We start from the raw sequence: 22621 nt of genomic DNA on the forward strand, positions 1-22621 counted from the left end.
TTTATCAAAAAACTAAAAGAAAAACAAAAGCCTCCATAGACTCCCATTCAATGAGTTCAGTCTGCTTCAGGAAGATGACCGCTACTACAGCGCCATCACCTTCATGGCCACACCTGAGCAGGTAACACAGAGCTAGTAAAAGTGTTCGTAGCTTCAGGTCTGAAAAATGGTTCTGATCCAGAAGTGTCTTCAGCTGCAATACCAGCGAGTGCCACTAGAGGTCGGCTCCAAAAAGCCTCCGACTCCATAGACTCCCATTCAACTTCTCTCATCAAATCCAAAGTGAATAAAATGTGTCCATCAGTTATCTCGGTGTTGTTAGCTAAAGTCACTCCTTCTTATTAGTTTTCTGGAGGTCCATCTGAAAATAATCCCTCATTCATTAGAAAAGAAGATTCAAGAAGACCTGTTTTTGGGGGGCGTGTCTTTGACAGGCCTGTGGTGCAGTCAGGTTACAGCTATCGGTGGGTGGGCGTAGTATCGTCAGGTTTCCAATCAGATCGGTCAGATCCATCGCTGGCTCCTCCCCCAGCTCATCCAAATATGGTCACTTCCTGCTCCAAACCGCTCCGACCTAACAAACATGGTGACGGACAGAATCTGAACTGGAGGATTCATAACGTTCACAAACCGACAGGTGACGTCACTACTGGCTGCTGATTGGTTAATACTGAAAGGGAAACACTGCAGACCGCTGATTCGTGTGTGAGCGACACCGGACGTCCTGCTCAAACCCACCACCGGACGTCCTGCTCAAACCCACCACCGGACGTCCTGCTCAAACCCACCACCGGACGTCCTGCTCAAACCCACCACCGGACGTCCTGCTCAAACCCACCACCGGACGTCCTGCTCAAACCCACCACCGGACGTCCTGCTCAAACCCACCCACCACCGGACGTCCTGCTCAAACCCACCACCGGACGTCCTGCTCAAACCCACCACTGGTCACCAAGCTACTGTTACGGCTGCAGTTTTTTTTTTAATTCATTGGACTACTTGATTAATAGCAACACACAAAAACCACAGTATAGTGAACCGAGGAGGTGCAGAAGTTCCTGCTTGTGCGTGATGACATCACCGCAGATTCATGCTGAATCACGGGGCCAGAAAGGTACCGGGTACCGTAGGCGAGTAGAGCCGGTACCTGCAGCAGAAAAAGAGCTTTAGAGAGTCAGAGAAAGATCCTGGTTCTGTTTCACATGACAAATGTTCAAATTCGTGGGTTTTGGCTGTAACAGAAATCACCCGACACGACGTGATCACATCTCCACTGAATCTTTTATCACTCGCAAAATGTAAAAACGCTCGAACCCCACGTAGACCCGATAAAGGAATCAGCGTAACGGAATCAGATTTGGATTCAAAGCCATTTTCAGATTTGATAAAACTCTTGTCAAAACTCTGTATAGATCGCCGGCGCTTCACACACACACACACACACACACACACACACACACACACACACACACACACACACACACACACACACACACACACACACACACGCTTAAGCTTTGAACACAGACGTTTTAGAAGTGTAACATCCAGACAATCAGCGTAGCGGAGATCCTGCTGCGTGTTGAGATTGCGCTCGAGGCTTTTTTTTAGTTGTTGATATGCACGAAGATAAAGAGGAGCGCTGCTTCCAGGAGATGAACCTGATACCCCTCCTGTAATGCCAGGATTTTTTTTTTTTTTCCTCCACTCGTTAGAAAGCGTTCGGGTGAAGCCTTATTTGACCTCTACTGTCAGTGTAAATGTGTATGCGGAGCGTGCCTGGCATTTATTTCAGGATTTACCTAAAACAAATAAAAAATAAAAACCTATTAAAGCAAGTGTAGTCCGGTTTAAACGCTTTTTACAAACAGCATTTATCCCCCTGACCTCCAGCCACTTTATTAAATTATACTGTTTGTTAATTGCCGTTGACGTTGCTGCAAGTCTCAGCTGCAGATTTTAGGGTGAAAGGTCAGCCTTCAAATATTCAAGCAAATCTGTTATTTCCAGTAAAGTCTGACCTCAACCTTTGAGGTAAAACAAAAAAAAACAGCACAAAATATTTCTCTCAGATCTCAGTGATCAGTCAGTGAGTTTTTCCTTCGAATCCTTTTCTTTAAAATTTTTACACTTTTAGACTTTTTTGAATTTTTGAATGGTCACTATATGTTTATACTCCACCTGGTAGTAATGCGTTTCTACCGCCAGAAGGTGGCGGTAATCCGCCTAAAAGCTGTTTGCCGACCGTGGTTACGCAACAAAGTTTGATGGCTTTTGTTGAGCCCGATTTTAATAATATAGAATTTTATTTTGATGCTGTATAATAGTCTGCTTGGTGTACGTGGTTGGTTACTTCTTTGTTTATTTGGATGATTGGATCAAGAAGTTTAGCACATTTTGATATTTCCCCCCCCGACTACGTCCAGATCCGGAAATTCAGTGAAAGCTGTTCGAGAACACAACAAGCAGCAAACAGCAGTGATTCAGAGGAAGATAAACTTTTGCTTCGATGTCTTCGGGCCTCGGACAGTTTATCTCCGCTGCTGCTGTCGCGGCGCTCGCTTCCTATAAACTCTTCAATTGACCACTTTTGTTCATCCGGGGACATAAAAACGAAACGGCTGTTGCAACGGCCGTTTGCTCGAAGCAAGTAAGCAGAGACGATCGGAGAGGAGATGGCAAACGCAAAAAGCGAAGAGATGAGGAAGGAAGCTGCGAGAGGAGGAAGATGAAAGCAGCAGAGAGGTGAGACTGACACTTTGTCGAATGACCTCACGCCTCCGAATTTTCTTCTTTCGTCTCTTGTTATCTTTGATAAATGAAAAGGACAAAACACGCAGAAAGAAATGGACTCAAAAGAAAGTGCAGCGTAACGTGACCTCGCCTGAATTTTTTTTTTTTTTTTTTTTTCAGGTTGTTTAATGGGAAGAGAAAGTGTTTGTGAGTTACCGTCGGTTTCATGAACCGATGCTGCACAATAAAAGCATGTTGACGCAACCAAGACCAAAAGGACCAAAAAAACCAAACAGCCGTTAGCTTTCAATCGTCAGGCCGACGTGCTCGAATCCGACTCCGTCTGTTCTCACAGGAAGTTAGATGATATCAAATCTGTATTTAACAGATTCTTGACTAATCTGTACACATGAATAAAAAGATCTCTTGTAAAGTCAATATTAATACAGGTTTTTAGTAGCATGTAGACGTGAGGGTCAAAATCTATTGCTGAGGTTTCCTTCTGGATCTGTCGGTGTGATGTGATGTTACTCTGCGGCTGATTAAAGAGAGAAAGTGACTTAAAAAACAATTAAAAGTGACTTCATTCTACGATGAAAGCCTGAAAGACGGTTGGTCCAATTTTGATCAAATAACCTGCTGTTAATTGTAGATGATTTTCTGGGCACAAAAGGATTTTTGTAAAACACACAAAAGAAGCCGGGATGTTTGAGTGATGGCGATCTGCAAGCCAACAAACCTCTGCACGCTTCCAACTTCATAAACAATATCTGAGAGATCGTATAAAAATAAAAGTCTGGCCGCTCTGGCACTCACCAAAGATTAAACCGATAGAACAAACGGCTGAAATTGCTCCAATATTGCCAAGTTGCCAATTTCGACATAACGCGCAGTCAGCAAAACCCGCTCTCTGAGCCGAAATGACATTTTATATTTAACATTTAAATAAAACGAGAGTGATTTCTCTGTCGGGTCAGAACCTCTGTGCTGTCAGCTCTTCTACCTCGACACACAACTCAGCAGGCTTTTTAACGTTTACTTAAATGCCCACCTGGACTCCGCCCACTTCACTAAACGTCTCCACTCAGCCCTCTTCTCTTTCTTTCTTTTTTGTTTTGTTCCTTCAGTCTCTCCGTCTCACTTACCGTGATTAGTTCGGGACGGGAGCCAGAGAAAAGCTCTTACTGTCGACACATCACACCGCTTCTGCTTCATCATTGACTTTCTCTCTCTCTCTTTCAGACACACACACACACACACACACACACACACACACACACACACACACACACACACACACACACACACACACACACACACACACACACCTCTATCATTTTGTGAAGCAGACTGTTATAAAGCAGTAAGTCTGACGTGTGATGTGTTGAGGGCCGACATGCTAATTATGCAACGCACACACACAAGTTCTTCAACAACCGTGTGTGTGTGTGTGTGTGTGTGTGTGTGTGTGTGTGTGTGTGTGTGTGTGTGTGTGTGTGTGTGTGTGTGTGTGTGAAGGTTCATTGCTAGAACTACTTGGCAGTGCTGTAAACTGACCATGCAGGAACTATAAGTGTACAATACACTGTTTATTAAAGTGTTAAGGTCTGAAAAATGGTTCTGATCCAGAAGTGTCTTCAGCTGCAATACCAGCGAGTGCCACTAGAGGTCGGCTCCAAAAAGCCTCTGGCTCCATAGACTCCCATTCAACTTCTCTCATCAAATCCAAAGTGAATAAAATGTGTCCATCAGTTATCTCGGTGTTGTTAGCTAAAGTCACTCCTTCTTATTAGTTTTCTGGAGGTCCATCTGAAAATAATCCCTCATTCATTAGAAAAGAAGATTCAAGAAGACCTGTTTTTGGGGGCGTGTCTGTTTGATTGACAGGCCTGTGGTGCAGTCAGGTTACAGCTATCAGTGGGCGGGACGTAGTATCATCAGGTTTCCGTTGAAATCATTTGACCTGCAGTTTCAATTACAGTCATGGCAAGACATTAAATGAGAATTAATGAATTAATTATCAAAGCTGTATGTCTTTTCAAGTTTTGATAGTAAATAAAGCACACACTTCCATGTGCTTGCATGACCTTTTTTTTGACTCTGCACGTATCTTTACTGCTTCCTGAAGTGTGACTTTTAATTATGTTTTTACGCAATTAAGCAGAAATGATTTCCTGGAGGAAACAGCAGGATTCATGTAAACGTGACGTCACCGTGTGCGCTCTGTTTTTCTTTTTGATGCATCTTAGGTCAAAGGAGATAGTAGGTCATAACTGTACACACACACACACACACACACACACACACACACACACACACACACACACACACACACACACACACACACACACAGAGCTGCCGTTGCCGTTGGAAACCACGAACTAACTAAGTGAACATTAGTTGTTTATGTATGTTAATGACTGAAATGTGTGTCTGAGTGCATTTTACAAACACAAGGAAACATCACTTTGAGGACTAACAAACACCTGTTGCTCATTTGTCTCGTTAGTTCATCCTTCTTCATCCTCTTAAGAACTTTCAACCAGAATGAAATGACTCATCTTTTCGTCCGTTCTCTCAATCTGGAGAAAGAGTGCTTGTTAATAAGAAGTTCTCAGGTAATAAGTTCCCGCGTGTGTGTGTGTGTGTGTGTGTGTGTGTGTGTGTGTGTGTGTGTTTGTAGTTAGTGTGGAATTCATCATTTCTTGACACTGTGAAAACAAACCGAGGAGCCTCCAGCCTCTAATTACGCCGTGCGCTCCAGCACTTAAACCTATTAGCGCCGGAGGGGATGTTTACATGTGTGTGTCCTCTCTGTTTGTACCGAGGATGTCCAAGAAGACGGCGTGAGGTTGGCAACTGTGTTGGTAGGAACCAACTGCGTCGTCCTCTAATTACTCCGTGCTCTGTCTGCTGCCTGTTTAATGATGTTACGTGGGATTATTTCATCCGGTTTTCAAATGTCAAACAGTTGGAATTTTAAGTCCTCCGTAGTGATCAAATATTTGTAAAGCCATTTATTCTAAAATCTTTATTTGTGTTTACACTATTGAGCACAGATGGTGGAGTTGTGCTTTGAGCTGGCCATTTTTAACCCATTTGATTGTTGAATTTGTGCCTCACAGTTTGTGTGTTACATATTTAATATTCCCTCGTGTGTTTGTTTTAAAAAAGAAACATGTTTTCTTGTTTTTGGGGTCATTTTATTCACAGTGAAAAAGGGACAGGAGCTTTTTCATCGCACCTTTGTTGAATAAGGTTACGAGTCAAAAATACAAACGCAGAAAAACTATCTAAATTATGTTTATTCATGCTTTTTCCAACAATATCGCTGCAGTAGCTCTTCATCCTTTTTGTCAACATCATTTGGGGTTTTCAACATTTGGCCAATGGAAAATCTGTCCAAGATGTTCACCGTTGAAGTGTATGAAGGGCAGATTGTCATGATTGTTCCATCAAATTGATTTCTTTATTTCACATCATTTAGACACACAAAGCCTCGAGCATTGATCCAATAATCGAAGTACCGAAAGGCTTCAAACTACAGCTGTTTTTATCTCCTCAAATTTTGAGTGGTTTAAAATGTCAGAAAATATTGACAAACTGCTTTTCTAAAAAGCAAATTTTAGCAAAATGTTGTACATTATTAACATATAATTTGGATGATTCATTATCAGAATTGTTGTTGACTAATCGTTTTAGCTTCTTTGAGTTCTGCATGTTTCTGTATTCAGTTTATCTGTGGTGACGTCAGTAAACTGGTAGATGAAACAAATTAATGTGTTTAAAAAAAAAAAGGAAATATGGGAGACAGGCTGAGAAAGCCTTTTTACATGCAGTATATATACATATATATGTGTGTGTGTGTGTGTGTGTGTGTGTGTGTGTGTGTGTGTGTGTGTGTGTGTGTGTGTGTGTGTGTGTGTGTGTGTGTCCACTTCCCCCACAGACCACATTACTAAAAAGCGTCTGTCTCTGTGACCTCTGTGGTCCAGTGTGGCCGAAGGGTCAAAACCAGATCAATATCTCAGTGACTCCTGCTCTTGTGAATTCAGATGAAATGTAACACCATCCATAGACATGAGGTATTATTACACACATATGTGTACAGTGTATACAATGAGTCCCAGCGGGCCTGTACATATAGGGAGGGTTGTTATTGATTCAGATCTCAGTCCTTTTTCTAGATATTTAATGTGGGGATTTATAGGAGGCTTATGGGATGGATGGATAGATGGATGGATGGATGGATGGATGGATGGATGGATAGACGGTTGGTGGATGGATGGATGGATGAGCGTGTGTGTGGTTCCTTTACATACATTCAGTCAGACAAACAGTCAGACAGACAGACAGACAGTCAATCAGTCAGTCAGACAGACAGTCAGTCAATCAGTCAGTCAGACAGACAGTCAGTCAGACAGTCTGGTCTCTACATCAGCAGCGCAGCAGGTGGAGCTCCGCAGGCTGCCGGTGAGTCCTGTTTCCCCCAGCTGGGAGCTCTGCTCCTGGGGGAGGAGGCAGCAGTCCTCCTCGATGGGAGCGTCATGTGTCTCCTTAGGCACACACACACACACACACACACACACACACACACACACACACACACACACACACACACACACACACACACACACACACTGCTGCTGGTGGTGATCGCGTCTGTTCTCCTTGTAACACAATATTGTTTTGCATCTTTGTCCTGACTATGTGTTTCGTTCCAGTGTGTATTTGTTGTGTACTTATCTTTTTGGTGTGTGTGTGTGTGTGTGTGTGTGTGTGTGTGTGTGTGTGTGTGTGTGTGCAGGCGGTGCCGAAGCCCATCGCCATGGAGCCGTGTTGGGGCAGCAGAGCAGGCGTCCTGACGGTGCTGCTGTACCTGCCGAGAGTCCCGTCTGGGATACCTCCGCCGGGACAGTCCGGTGCGATCCTCACACAGTACACAACACACACAAATAAAACGACACGTAACGGCTTATTTATTCATTATTCAGACGTGATAAACATCTGAGACACTTAAATGAATGTGAAGCTTGTGTATTTTCACTTCTGCAGGTTTGTTGGTTTGTTGGGGGAGTAATTACCTTCTAATCTGACGTTGGTGACGTTCTTATATTCTTACCATATATTGTCTCGCGCTCTCTGGAGGTAAAAAAACCAAAACAAAAACATAATTTCGGAGGCCGGTTGTTCATAACGACCGGCTGCAGGTAACGCAGACGGTGTTTCAGTCCACCTGTCAGCTACCGTTGACTCTTCATGATTTAAGCGTGACACATATGAACCCCCCCCCCACCCCACCCCCGCTGGTTATGTCTCTGCTTTCGTTGTTGTAAAAGCGTCAGCTGTCTCCGAACCCGTGAAATCACACATCTTCACCGTTTGTCATCCTTTTTTTGGTATTTTTTTAGGAGCTGATGTGTTTCTTTTAGCGAGCGGTGCTCTTCGTCGTGCCTCGCGGCAGCTTCCCGTCAGCTTTCGTGCGCAACAGGCTCTGGCATTTTAAACAAAAGCCGAGTAAACACAGTTGGAAAAAAAAAGAAAGAAATGCGGTGGCACCCGAGGCATCATCAAACGTGGCTGTCATCATTAGAGCAGGCTTCTTTCGTAGCCCAAAGGTTACACGTTCGATTCCCTGCGAGTTCATTTCCTCAGTCGCAGCACACCAAAGACTCTTTCAACTTGAGAGCGCCGACAGTTTTAATGCCTGAAATGTAAACGTGGAGCTCAGAGGCTGTGGAGTTTATCACTTATTTAAATTTCTTTTTTATGTGTGTCTGCATCCAACAGAGGCAATTAACGGAGAAGCAGTTTGTTTCTTTGGTCTACAATCAGATAACGTTTCTTCCAGCACGAGTCGTAAAGTTTATTGAGTCATTGAAGTACAAATCTGAACATTAGATCTACTATCATCTGTTTATTCTGACTTCAAATCAAGCTGCAACCAACGGTGACGTCATCGTTGGTTCGTGGCCGTTATGAAGCCTTCAGTTCGGATTCTGTTTGTCGCCATCTTTGCTAGTTCGGTTTGGAGCAGGAAGTGACCATATTTGGACGAGCGACGATACTACGCCCCGCCCACCGATAGCTGTAACCTGACTGCACCACAGGCCTGTCAATCAAACAGACACGCCCCCAAAAACAGGTCTTCTTGAATCTTCTTTTCTAATGAATGAGGGATTATTTTCAGATGGACCTCCAGAAAACTAATAAGAAGGAGTGACTTTAGCTAACAACACCGAGATAACTGATGGACACATTTTATTCACTTTGGATTTGATGAGAGAAGTTGAATGGGAGTCTATGGAGCCGGAGGCTTTTTGGAGCCGACCTCTAGTGGCACTCGCTGGTATTGCAGCTGAAGACTCCTCTACATCGCCCGCTTTTTTAGCATTTAAATAAGTTGAAAATGTCGATTAATATTGTTGACAAAAGTCTTTTATTGATTCCAGCTTCCTCCTTTCTTTCGTTTTTATAGTTTTGTTACTTGAATATCTTCCATAAAAACAGTGGTGCATCTTTTTTTCTTTGGTCAGCTGCTCTGCGTTATTCTTTAAACCAAAACAAATGCAGAGAGCAGAAAAAGTCCCAGGAAGGAAGCAATTTGACAGAAATTTTCCAAACATATGTTTGAAATCTAAAAGGTATTTTCCTGTGTTACCAGTTTGTTCTTTTTAGCTGCACTGGCGTGTTCTTCGCTGCAGGATGATGCATTATTCAGAAAATCTCTTCACATACCTTAAAATCGGTCTGATGTGGTCAAACCTTTCCTGTTTTTTCCCTCCAACACTCACTGTTGGATCAATTGTTCCCCTCAATGAGACTTCCTGAGTCTTTCCTCCGTCGGAGCTCATGTTACCCTGTAGATGTACGACACCTGATATCCCCCCGTCGCTCCGCCCGACCACCGAACTTATGTGGAAATCGGTGAAAAGGCAGCAACACTTCCTTCTGGAGCTAAAACGTGCTGACCCTGCAGCTTTCTGCAGGGTCAGCACGGCTCTTCTTGTCCTCGGTAGTTGGTAGTCGGTAGTTCTGGTATGTAACCGGAGTCGGTGTCGGACGCTTCTGCTCCTCCAGGCAGGAGGTGAAAAGCTCCGACGTGACGACGGAGGAAACGAGCAGAGCAGACGGGAAAAAAAACAGAAGCACTTTGTGAGAAAGGCAATTTTCTGGAGGTGGAAGGAGCATCGCGTTGGAGCCTTTGTCTCTGTGGTCCGTCGATGTGACGTATCGCCCGCTGCAAAGGATTGTGGGTCAGAACAGCCGGAGTAGCATGCTGAGCTGCAGACTGTAAAAATACAACCAGGATGTAGTAGAACATCCTGGTACTTTTTAGCATCCTATTGAGAGACACACACACACACACACACACACACACACACACACACACACACACACACACACACACACACTGCTCCGTTTACAGACATTTTAAATTGCTCAATAGAGTTAAGTTCCTGTAATTTAGACTCAAGCTTACACTAGCTGATGTTTTGGGCATTAGTTCATCACCAAAGGCTACAGACTCATTTTTTGAGGAAATTAGAGGTGATAAGAGGCTCGTCGTTCCAGTCAGGCGGCTCTGTGTGTGTGTGTGTGTGTGTGTGTGTGTGTGTGTGTGTGTGTGTGTGTGTGTGTGTGTGTGTGTGTGTGTTTTAAGTAGTGATCACTGAACTCATACGTGAAAAACAGAAAGCAATGACGTACATCCGAGGGCGTAAATACACACGATACAATTACAGAAAAAAACAAAAAACACCAAAAGGCACATGAGAGTGTTGGAATAAAAAAAATAGAAAATAAATAAAAAACCTCGCCCACCCATCTGCTTCTCGCTCCTGTCCTCCCTCCGTCCTCCCCAGAGACGCCCTTGCGTCGGGTCAGACAGCAGTCCTCCATTGATGTTACCGACGTGAAGTCACTGCGGGCTAGCTCCGCCCACTCTCGGTGGGAGACACTTCAAGAGGAATCCTCGATGAGCGAGCCTTATTTTAGCTCGCCCCCTTCTCTGGTTTCGGCTCTTTGTTTTTTCTCTTCTCGTCCCGCGTTGCTCGGCTCCCCGGAGGTGTTACCATCAACTGACCCTTCGCGGGCGAGAAGGAAGAAAGACAGAAGAAGAAAAAGTCGCACAACTTACAGTTTCTCAGCTGCCAATAGATCGGCCAGTGTTCCTCTTCTTCCTCTCTTCTTCTTCATATCTACGGAGACTCCCACAACTCCTACATGTCCTGATCACTCATTCCTCGCTGATGTGCAGCAGCTTCGCGTTTCACTTTTCAGTATCCGAGCTCCATCAAAGCTGGATTTCAGCTCCTGTATCTGCATCGAAGATTTTTAGTTGAAATGATCCACAGAATGTAAAGGAACAGGAAAAGAAAGAAATATATTGCGTTGTATTGTTATTTGAACATATGTGATTTGATCTCCGCCCCTTTTTCAAAACTGAAAGTTTAAAGAAGATCAAACTGGCAGATGATTCAGTCATCAGCAGTAATACAGGAGCACTGGTGATATTGTTCCAGTCATTTGATGAGTTTTCCAGTGTGACATGTTCCCTCTTGAGCTCACACTTTAAGCCCGGTACAGTCTGCTCTAATATATCAGTACCAGGAGATCAAATTAACGGTTCAGATCTGGACCACAGAGCACCTCTATTATCCTCGCGCCTCGGCGGAAACAGCAAAGACGGTGAGCACTTCTGTTTGTGCATTAAGTGAAGCTCTGGATGTGAAACCGTGCGTCGAGGAGGCGTCTGATCTGGGGGAGACAGAAACTTTTAAACTTTTAAAAGAACACAAGTCTTAAAGCCAAATCAAATTCTCTAATAAAGGAATCTTTTATATATATATATATATATATATATATATATATATATATATATATATATATCCAGAAATCCAGAGAAGGACTCGCTGCAGTTCGACAGCCTGACAGCTGCCGTCGGCACTTATTGCAGAGGACAGCCAACACATGGTGGCTGCCTCTAAGAGCCAGTCACACAGATTAGGGACAGCTTGACCGCTGAGTGACTGTTTGACTGATTTAAAGTCACAGTGTCCTGACGTGATGGACGGAGCAGGAGAGAAAAAAGAGTGACAGGATGGCTGAAACAGAAACCAGCGTTTTCCCTCTTCAATCCTGCAGCTGCAGTTCTTCCATTTTTTTTAATTTTATTTTTATTTTTTATCATTTGTATTAATAGATTTACCAGGATGCAGATATTTCTCAGCTCAGTTCAGCAGAGTTGTCAAGGATGGAGGGAAAAAAAAAAAAAAAAAAAAAAAAAAGAGAGCGAGACTACGTCTTCTTCTTCTTCTCCCCGAGCTCAGATATTGGGTCAATAGAGACGCCGGCGCTGCAAGTATTCACAGCCGGCCTTTCTTCCTGCGCTAATCTGCCTATTCAGTACTGGAGATAGACCCGGGAATATCGGGGGGGGGAGGGGGGGGGACTACAGGTTCTGTAATATGTTGAGTGTTTGCAAGTAAAAATAGAAAGAGAGACAAAGAGTTTGAGAGAGGAAAAGGCGATAAGTGAGGCAGACCTTAAGTTCCTAGAAAAGAGTGAAGTGAGTGAAAGCATGTGGAGAAGTTGGAGATGCATCGGGGGGGGGGGGGGGGCAGACAGCAGGAGATCAGTGGCTGAAGGAGCTGTTAAATGAGTACGGTGGGTGCTGAGGGTCCGAGGCGACCCCCCCCCCCCCCACCCCCAGCCTGATTTGCATATCATCGCTGCGGTGAAAGCAGAGGCTGTGATAAATCCACTAAAACTGACTGGAAGTAGAAAAGAAAGAATAATCCGACCATCTCTCCTGTTCTTTGGATTTCTCCCACATTTATTATCTTCTCATTGTTAAAATGTCAATCAGATCTCCTGCAGCAACATTTCTATTAAATCACTAGACAGGTTTTAGACGTATTTCTGCAAAATAACAGATGAAACTGCTCGCTTTAAACGTATTTAACAGGAAGTGACAAAACTACGTAATTAACACCAGTAACTGTGATACTCAAGCAAAGTGAAAAATACTTTTTCCAATTTAGTGTTCCTTTGTTAACTTTTCTTTTATTATGTTAGTGTGGTTCATACCCAATTTTATTTAAATCCATTTTAAGAAAAAGATAATTAAATGTATTAGTGAGGTAAATGCTGAAGTGTCTTAAGCTGCAATACCACCGAGTGCCACTAGATGTTGGCTCCAAAAACGGCTCAGACTCCATAGACTCCCATTCAACTTCTTTCATGAAATCAAGTCAACACATTTTTTATAACAAGTCATGATGGTGTCACTCCTTCTTATTAGTTTTCTGGATGTCCATCTGAAAATAATCCCTCATTCATTAGATATTAGACTTCAAAAAGGAGGTATTGTTGCGTTTGATTGACAGGTCTGTGGTGCAGTCAGGTTACAGCTAGCGGTGGGCGGGACGTAGTATCGTCAGGTTTCCAATCAGATCGGTCAGATCCACCTCTCTCGTCCAAATATGGTCACTTCCTGCTCCGAACTAGCAAATATGGTGACGGACAAAATCAGAATTTGGGGCTTCAGAACTGCAGTTTACAAACCAACGGGTGACGTCACAGTTCGTCAATGCCATGATGGTATCAGAGTTCGGTACCCAGCCCTGTTAGCCAAATACACTATTTGTATTTCAGTTAGAGTTTTTTTTTCCAACCAGATGGGATTTAGCCGGCAGCTGGCCTCGCTCATCAAATAAAACTGAAATTAATTGAGAGCAATATCGTAGTAGCAGTCTTGTGTTTGGATTTAATAACTTTTAACAGTTTTCTTTTCCAAAGACTGCGGTTCAGTTTTAAATTATTCATTTAACGTTCTTCTATCTTCCTCTAAATCCAACAATTTACATTGTGGCGGTACGAGAAAGGATGAACAGTTGTCTTCAAATCACGCTGAGTTCATAAAGCTTTCCCTCCTCCCGTCTCTCTGGTTCTCTCTCCTGTCCAAGCATCTTCAGTCTTTTGCTGTATCAGAATCCACTTTATTATTCCTGGGCAGGAAATTGATTTTAGCTATTTGCATAAAAGCAAAAAACAAAACAAAAACAATGAAAACATATAATAGGAGATAACACTTAAAAAAAACAACACTTGGATTAATTAATTAAACCTCAGTCGGGTTATTTTGCTTTGCTGCAGTCTAATTGTGCAGCGAACAAAGAAAGTATTCATTTCTTCTGCTGCTTTATAAATTGCTCAGTCGATCAGTGAAGAAGGTCCGAATTTATCTAAAGACTGGTCTCTCTGCAAATAGATAGTTCTGTAGTTTTTACAGCAGTTTATTTAAGAAACTTTTAATTGCCTAAATTATTTGTAGGACAACTCCAGAACAGTTCATTTGCAAGAGCAGGAAGGAAGACTCTGTTTTGAAGGTACTTTCCATCTGTTTCTTACCCGGGGTGAGATGAGGAGATCGATATGATCCCGGTGGCGGCAGAGCAACAAGAGCAGCACGTTAGCCGAGCAGCAGATGTTCAGACATATCGAGCTGCGCTCTGGAAGCATTCACAGTTTGTATGACTAGCTTAGCTCGAATCTGATCGGAAACCTGGCGATACTACGTCCCGCCCACCAACTGTCAATCAAACAGACACGCCCCCAAAAACAGGTCTTCTTGAATCTTCTTTTCTAATGAATGAGGGATTATTTTCAGATGGACCTCCAGAAAACTAATAAGAAGGAGTGACTTTAGCTAACAACACCGAGATAACTGATGGACACATTTTATTCACTTTGGATTTGATGAGAGAAGTTGAATGGGAGTCTATGGAGCCGGAGGCTTTTTGGAGCCGACCTCTAGTGGCACTCGCTGGTATTGCAGCTGAAGACACTTCTGGATCGGAACCATTTTACAGACCTGGAAGCTACGAACACTTTTATATCCAGTCTGTGATTTAGCCTAAATAAAATACGGTCTCTAGCCGAACGACAAATGTTTAAAACTTGCTTGACGTGTGTTTATTATTATTGTTATGAACCAGCGGTTCACTTATATCTGTTGGGTGCATCGAGAAAAGCTGCAGCAAATATACTTCTACCATAATTTCAAGAAACAAGAGGTTTCTTTTGCCTCAGAGTTGACAGGAGTTGTTCAAATGATTTTTTTAAATCCTTAATCTATTCACTAAGTTTATAACTATATCAACCTCATTTAACTTTCCGGTTATTGACTCACAAATGCGTTTTTTAGAAATAAAAGTCTCTCCGTTCCTCAGACTGAGACCCTTGTGATTTCTCTATTGTCCTTTTTTTCTTGTCTGTGTCAACCTTGTCCTCCCTGCGTCCCACCGTCTCCCTCTGGGTGTCTCACTGGACTGATGCTTGACAGGAATCGGAGGACAAAGCTGGAAAACTCAGCTGCATTGACCCGGAGTGGATCTCCGATACTTTGATCCTCTCTGTCTTTGAAACCATCCACCCCACTGAGATGGACTCGCCTGCCCCCCCCCCCCCTCCCCCACTCCTTTATCTGTCTGCTCGTTGACTTTCAGTCAGATACTCAGTGGTGTTTATACACAGGAAACTCATGTATTCACTATGTGGACATGATGGTTTGAGAATGTTAAGTCACTCATCGTGAGCTTCAAAAGATATGTGTTTGATTGACAGGCCTGTGGTGCAGTCAGGTTACAGCTATCGGTGGGCGGGACGTAGTATCGTCAGGTTTCCAATCGGATCGGTCAGATCCACCGCTGGCTCCTCCCCCAGCTCGTCCAAATATGGTCACTTCCTGCTCCAAACCGCTCCGAACTAGCAAAGATGGTGACGGACAGAATCTGAACTGGAGGATTCATAACGTTCACAAACCAACGATGACATCACTGATGACATCACTGCTGGTTTGTCTTGTTCTAAAACGTGATATCTGCTAATATAAAAAGGGAGAAAAAAACTGCTATTAATGTGATTTTGCAGAACAGTTGTACAAATAAGAAGCTCTTCCTGAATTTACAAACTGGATCAGACACATTTAAAAAAAATCAGCAAAGGGAAGTGGAGGCAGGGTCAGGTCGCTGTAGGAACATAAATCACTGCTATTTTCTACGTCTCCAAAGCATGTGCACTGACCGTTTGGCCGTATTCTTCCACATACTTCTCACAGATATTTAGATTTTGAGTTGCAGGTAATTTAGAGACGTTTTACAAACTTCAGTCTGTAAACAAGAGTGAGGAAATGAAAGGCTTCCTGGTCAGGATCAAACCTGGATCTCACATGTGAACATCAAAGCAGTCGTAGTTGTGTGTCATGTTTTTTTTGTTTTTTTCTCTAAATCAGTGCCTCACGGATCCATTAATATTTGAATATCAACGTGTTTCTGTTTGACCGACTTTGAATTTCCTTTCTGTGTCGGAACAGCCGCTGCTCAGCTCTTTTTTTATGTTTACTATCACACTGGATCCTAAACAGGATCCCCCCCCCCCCCCCGCCCTCACCTCCCCCCGCACCTCCGTTCAGCCAGGCTTTGATGTTTAGGAGTGCAGGAGGTTTGTCACCAGGTTAGCGAGCGGGCTCCTCCCCTCACAGATGTTTTCCAGCTGCAGTCCCAGTTTTGCACATCGATATGCGTTCCTGGGGAATTTTGTCTCCTACTAATGACCCCATTAGTCTACCAGGAGATGTGTGTGTGTGTGTGTGTGTGTGTGTGTGTGTGTGTGTGTGTGTGTGTGTGTGTGTGTGTGTTAATGATGCGTCAACTCACCTGACAAAACAATCACATTAACGCGCCCGGTCGCCACGGCAGCAAACGAGCGCTTGCACTCACCTGCAGCATAAGTTGATTACTTTTGACCAATTTAATTTTGCAAATGAAGATGTGTGTGTTCACCTGGAAAAAAAATCAACACAATTATGACGGCAATTTGTCAGAGGAATATATTCAGATGTCATATCAGAAAAAGTTTTCTTTAATTTCCGTGAACTTTTCCCGTCTTGGTGAACTCTTTCATTGGACGTGGTTTTCAGTCGGAGAACTTGCTGATCGACGTGTACGATGACTGGAGGTTTTTGTGTTCGTTTGTTTTGTCGTCAAAGTGAAAATGTTGACAGTCCTGTTGCCTTTTTCTCGGCCTGAAGTCGTCCCTGTGAGCTTTAAGGTTATTGACAGCTGTCTGATCACAGCAGATTCAGTCTGTCATTTCTTTAACTGATCTGCCTCTTGTTTTGTTTTTTTTCCCAGTTTCTTCTTTTATTTGTCACCTGTCAATCATTTCGTAACTTTTTCACTTTCTTGTTTATATTTTCTGGCTGCGGGACATTTAAGCTCAAGTCCTCCTGCAGTTTGTAATGTGCAACATGACTTTTTAATGCTGATTAGACTTTTCAGTTTTTAATCACCTATAAATGAAACATCACTACATTTCTTCTTTGACTGTTCAGGCAATAAGTATTTCTGACTAATTTTTATTTTATAATGAAGCTACATACTTAACATGTGCAAAACAATATGCACAAAACAATACAAACCATCCCAAATACCACGAAAAAGTATTGATTATGTATATTAGGAGACTGGAACTTCTGCATGTCTTATAACACAAAACAACCAAACCAATCTAGCAACTGATTATTTGAAAGGCTGCACTAAACATTGTTTACCGACAAGATTATGTTTATGATTTATAAGCTCGTAAAATCTATGAACATTTTACAGAAGAGTTACAATAATTATTATCTTACTTGTTAACTTAACTGAAACTAAAACATCTGGATGTCTGTTTTGGACTTTTGGGGTTCTGTTAGGAATGAATCATTAGTTGTTTGTTGGCCTTAACATCCTGTCAAAAATAAAGATGTCGAGTCTGAAGAATGCTAAAAGAAGGCAAAACAATATCTACAGTGTTATTTTAGGTCAAAGATTTTAAAAACTGAGGACACGACCCCAGTGGCTGAAAGGCCATACAAGTAAAGTGGTAAATGTTTGTATGGAGGTGTGTTTACTCCTGAAACGCACAAATAACCTGCAACAATCACTCCTGGCATTTGGACGAGAACCACAAATTAGCATGAAGAGCGACAGAAAGCCAAACCGAGCTCACGCCGTAGCCAGAACAAACACCTCCAGCAGCCGAGCCAGGGAGGAAACAAAGAGGCGTAATGAACCTCAGTCCAACAGACCAGGTGCTGCGAGCCAATCACCTTCCCTCCAATCTTTGTGGATGAACAGAGCACATAACTGCTCGGCTGCCACGTTTCGACTGCACGGCTCGCTGTGTCAGAACTTTGCAAAAAATATGTGTGCGTGAGCGCACAGGTGCGCGCACACTTCGACGCAGAAACTTGTGGAGTCACGTACGCACACGAGGCCACGACACGCCGAGCGGCTGTGTAATCGGCTTTCCCCCTTTTCCACCCACCGACAAAAATCCCAAGAATCACTTGAGTGTGAAATGCTGAAAACATCCCGCTTCCAAATCATATCGAGAGCGCGGCAGATTCCCTCCACTGTTTGCCTGTTTTGTTTATTTGGCTTCTGCACGCCGGCAGATTGAGCGCCCGTCGTAATGACCGTGCATTGTCGGGCCCCGTGATTGTCGGGGCGGTGGGGGACGGGGGACGGGGGACGGGGGGAGGAAGAGGAGGGCGGGGGGCGGGGGAGTGGACGAAAGAGCTGCCACGACTCCGAATCCACATTAAACAACAGCGCAACTGCCAAGGTACCACAACGCTCCGAGGCATGTGATGCGTCCGGCTGCTCTCCGTGAAGAATCAAACAGCACACACAAGTTGTTTAGTAGAGAGGGAGAAAAAAAAGAGAAACAAGAATGGAGACAGACAGAGACAGGATGGAGGGAGATGCGCTTGAGCGACCTCGGCGTTATCCCCGTTGTCTGAAGCCAGACAACAACCGGCCAGAGAGACACGGACAAAACGTTTCCTGGATGTCGTGATTAGCAGCCCGCTGGTGGGAGGACAATTCTCCACCTGCCACACACGTTGAGGCAAAGTGGGGCTTTCACTTGTTTTTACTTCCTCCACAGTCTCAGTTCTCCTCCTGGCTTTTTCTTCGGCTCTCAATAATAGTTCAATATTGAAAATGGTGAATGTAACAGTTTTCAAAACCTCTTTTATTAAAGGAATACAACGAGATCAAATGTTTGATTGCTCTGAATCAATGAAACCCGGGTGGGCCCATCCTGTGGCTTTCCAAACTTTTAACTGAGCCTGTTATAACACAACAATTTCTTTATAAGAACTACACAAAATGTGAAGAGAAAAAAAAAATATTCAAAGAAGGTTTAACGGTGTTAAAAATTAGTCATGACCGCTATAAACACAAAACAAAAAGGGGCCTACAATAGAGCCTTGTGGAACTCCACACTTTATCAAAACTCTTCAGAACACATTTTTTAACGTGACTTCAAATCTAATTGTAAAAAAAAAAAAATGCTTATTGCACATATTTTTATGTTAGAAATTATGCATGTTTAGTGTTTTACTTAAGTTCATTGAAGACTTTCCTTTTGTGGTTTTGCAGGTCCTCCCCAAAGCAATTTTTTTTTTAATTAAAAATCTACAAATTTTTTTGCCATGATTTTTATCAAATCTGTGTAAAAATGTTCCAAAAAGTGGGAAAAGCTACAGCATTAAATAAACAAACAAAACCCTAAAAGCCAAAAAAACAAAAACTTGATAAAGAAGGGAAAAGTCATTCAGTTAATTTGATGCTCTGCACAATGATTCTGTTAAAGTGGTGTCCGAAATGACTTCACACCGTTTCTCCTTTACCAGTGCAACTAATTCTTCTCCTTTTAAAATGGTTATATAATCAGTTGTGTCTTGACGTGGTCGTGTACCTAAAAATCAAAAGAAGGCTCCCGATAAAACCTCACGGAACAAATATTCAGAAGCAGGAAAATATCCCGTATTTGAACAACAAAGATCGTGTATTAAAAAGTGCCCGCTCAGCAGGTGGTCGTTGGTGAGCTTCGGTTGGAGCCGTATCATCTCGCTGCAGTAACCTTTGTGTCACCTCAGCAGTGCCGCCCGTGGTGAAATGAAAGCATTTGTAGCGCTACCTGCCTCTGAGCTCCTGTTAACCCTCTGTTCTCTCCGGGGTTCCAGGTATCGCTATCGCCAGCGCCCTGGTGGACACGTCCCAACAGCGAGCGGCGGACTTCAAAGAGAGAGGCCTGGGCCTGAAGCACCGCAAACACACCGTGCACCATCAGGGCACCTGCGTATGAACTTCAACCAGCGGACGACGGATCCACCGGAGATATTCTTAATGCAGTTTAGACGCGGGGAAAATATTGTAATATTGTTGGATCTGGATGATGTTTCATCCTGCGGACGGAAAGTGTGTCTCCTGTCTGAGAATGGTACTTTCCCTCAGATAGAAGACTTCTTCATCATGTTTATCGTGATGAGCCAGGAAACAAAAAAATAAAAAAATAAATAAAAGGAAAACTTTTTTTGCAGACTGACAACAAGAATGTGATTCTCCACCACAGCTTCAGTCAGCAATTCTGGCCGGCTTTGGTTTTTTTCCCATTTTCATGCCACGAGTCTCGGACGGCTCTGTCACGCCGTCTGACATATTGACAGAGAAAAAAACAAAAAAACAACAACTTGTTTTTCCACCAGTAAACCAAACTTAAACGGCTTTTTAGCTTCGGAGGAAGATATCGAGCCGGAAATGAAGTCCTCCGGATTTACAAACCCGCCCTGACTTTCTCGGAGATAAAAACAACCACAAACGTTAACGAGATCAATGCCAGCCTCTTGCGGCGGGCGGGTAAAAAAGATTTGCTTCTCTGAAGGAAAAACAGTTTCATCTTGGAAGGTTTTTGCTACGAACATCATCCGTGTATAACTGTTGAAACTTTTATGAAATACGTGATTTTTTTTTTTTTTTTTTTTTCCCTGCGCCGACGTTTGGAGTTATAAATTTTGATATCGTGCTCAGGTCCTCTGCGATGGAAAAGGGTCCGCTATGTGTAGCTGCGGGCCTTCTGTACATCTCTATATGCACTACAAGTGAGATGCTTTGCCCGTACATTCGGACCCTCTGTGGGATTATATTATGCAACTGATCACCCAGACGTCATGTTTTATTTCTGGGGCCGCCGTGTAACCTCAAGGTCGGTATCATCGAACACCAACTACTGACGCTGTTCATGTATTCATCTTTATTCATTACTGTGAAAGCTCCGGCATACACCTTCTTCTCATGACCTCCAGTAAATATCACACCTGTTTATTTGTGACATATCTCAATATGGAATATTTATTAATTATGCAAATTAGCAGTTAATAATTTTGTAGATTTTACACATGCACTAAGTTTTTTGCATTTTTTTTTTTTTGGACTAAATATATGATTTTATAAAGAAAGTCTGCAGTATTTCCCCCCTCCTTTTATTGTTGGTTTTTCACTTGTACCCTCAGTGTCTTCACTCATTTCTAAATAATCTATATTTTATGCAAATCATAGCGAGTTTTCGTTTGATGTCCAGATGTTTTGTCGCCTCCTCACCAGTTAAACCTCCATTTTAATGTTGTAAAGTCACTTTTTATGAACTGCACACACACACAGTGAAGTTCTGTCTCCATGCACATGTATACTGTCTTATGTATTGAGCCCGGCTGTTTGTACATTCAGGGCGTTTTGTCTCGTCATGTCATTTTTGCACCAGTTTGTTTGCTGAGACTTCGATTAACAAAAGGGCAGCTCACCATAAAAATCTGTACATTTACAATTAAAAAAGGTTTTTGATGCCTCTTCATACGGTAATTGGATCTGATGTGCTGTGTGCGTTCTTCCCTCCGCTGTTGTCGGAAACCGTATCGATCGGTGTTCTCAGGCTGTCGACGGGGTCAGGTGACGAGAGCAGCCCACGCGTTCGACTCGGCCATCCGACCCGGCCGCTCGGGTTACGCAACGACCTGCCCAGCTTCCTGAAATCCAAAAGAAAAAACATTTGAGCACATTATGTGTTAATGTTACAGGTTGTCTATCATAACTAATTATTACTGTCCACATGATACTTAACTGTTACAACCTCCTGACCTGCAGGTCAAAAATGTCTCCTCAATGTTGGTCCATCAAATCAACTCCTCTACAGCGTCCAACAGCAGAGAGCTGGAGACAGATTGCAATATTCTGGATGTCAGACTGAACTTAACGATGTATTTCCAATATGACCTCTTTATTAGCTGCACAATCTGATGCAAAACAACAGTACTGTTAAAGAATCTGCTCTTATGATGCATCTGATGTTAAAGTTTAGAAACTGAGGAGACCAGTTTGCTGGAGTTTTGAAAGTGAGATGTGGTCCCATTCTTGCCATGCTGTTGTAATTACGTGTAGAATGTGGTTTGACATTATTTTGCCGAAATAAGAAAAACCTTCCCTGAAAAACAAAGTTGTCTGGATGGCGGCATACGTTGCTCCAAAACCTGAATATATCATTCAACATTAATGTTTCCCTCCCGGATGTGCAAGCTAGTCATGCCGTGTGCACTAATGCATCCCTGGACCATCACGGACGCTGGCTTTTTAACTGAGCGCCGATAACAAGCTGGATGGTCCCTCTTCCTCTTCAGTTAGAATTGCTGTTACTGAATTGCATTGGATTGTAGAGGAGTAACTAATGAAATTGCCAACAAATGAATTTGTTGTTCCGTTAGCTTTTGCATCACTTCCTGAAAAGTTGATATTAACTTCGTAAAAAGTCTTCTTTACACTCTCTCGTTCCGGCTCTTCACTTATTTGTCCCAGATATCCAGATGCAGTTTATAGACGTACATATAAAACAAATCCCTGTACTTCATGTCTCTGAACGCTGCTGTAACGAACATGACCGAGGATGACGTCCTGAGTTATGAAGCAGCGGGTTTTGGATTGTCCAGGTGATCGCAGCATCT

The 22621-nt window shown here is 43.0% G+C and overlaps 1 protein-coding gene across 1 annotated transcript in view; it reads left to right on the forward strand.

Annotated features, from left to right (window-relative positions):
* Positions 1-21674, forward strand: part of atrnl1a (attractin-like 1a) — a 197228-nt gene extending 175554 nt beyond the window's left edge. Inside the window, 2 exon segments of the mRNA XM_069144142.1 lie at positions 7541-7655; positions 19817-21674. Coding sequence (XP_069000243.1) covers positions 7541-7655; positions 19817-19938 — 237 coding nt within the window. The 3' untranslated portion in view covers positions 19939-21674.
* The last annotated feature ends 947 nt before the right edge of the window (positions 21675-22621 follow it).

Source organism: Embiotoca jacksoni, unplaced genomic scaffold, assembly GCF_022577435.1.
Source record: "Embiotoca jacksoni isolate LCO1_2020_lvr unplaced genomic scaffold, fEmbJac1.0.p SCAF_12, whole genome shotgun sequence".
NCBI lineage: Eukaryota > Metazoa > Chordata > Actinopteri > Embiotocidae > Embiotoca > Embiotoca jacksoni.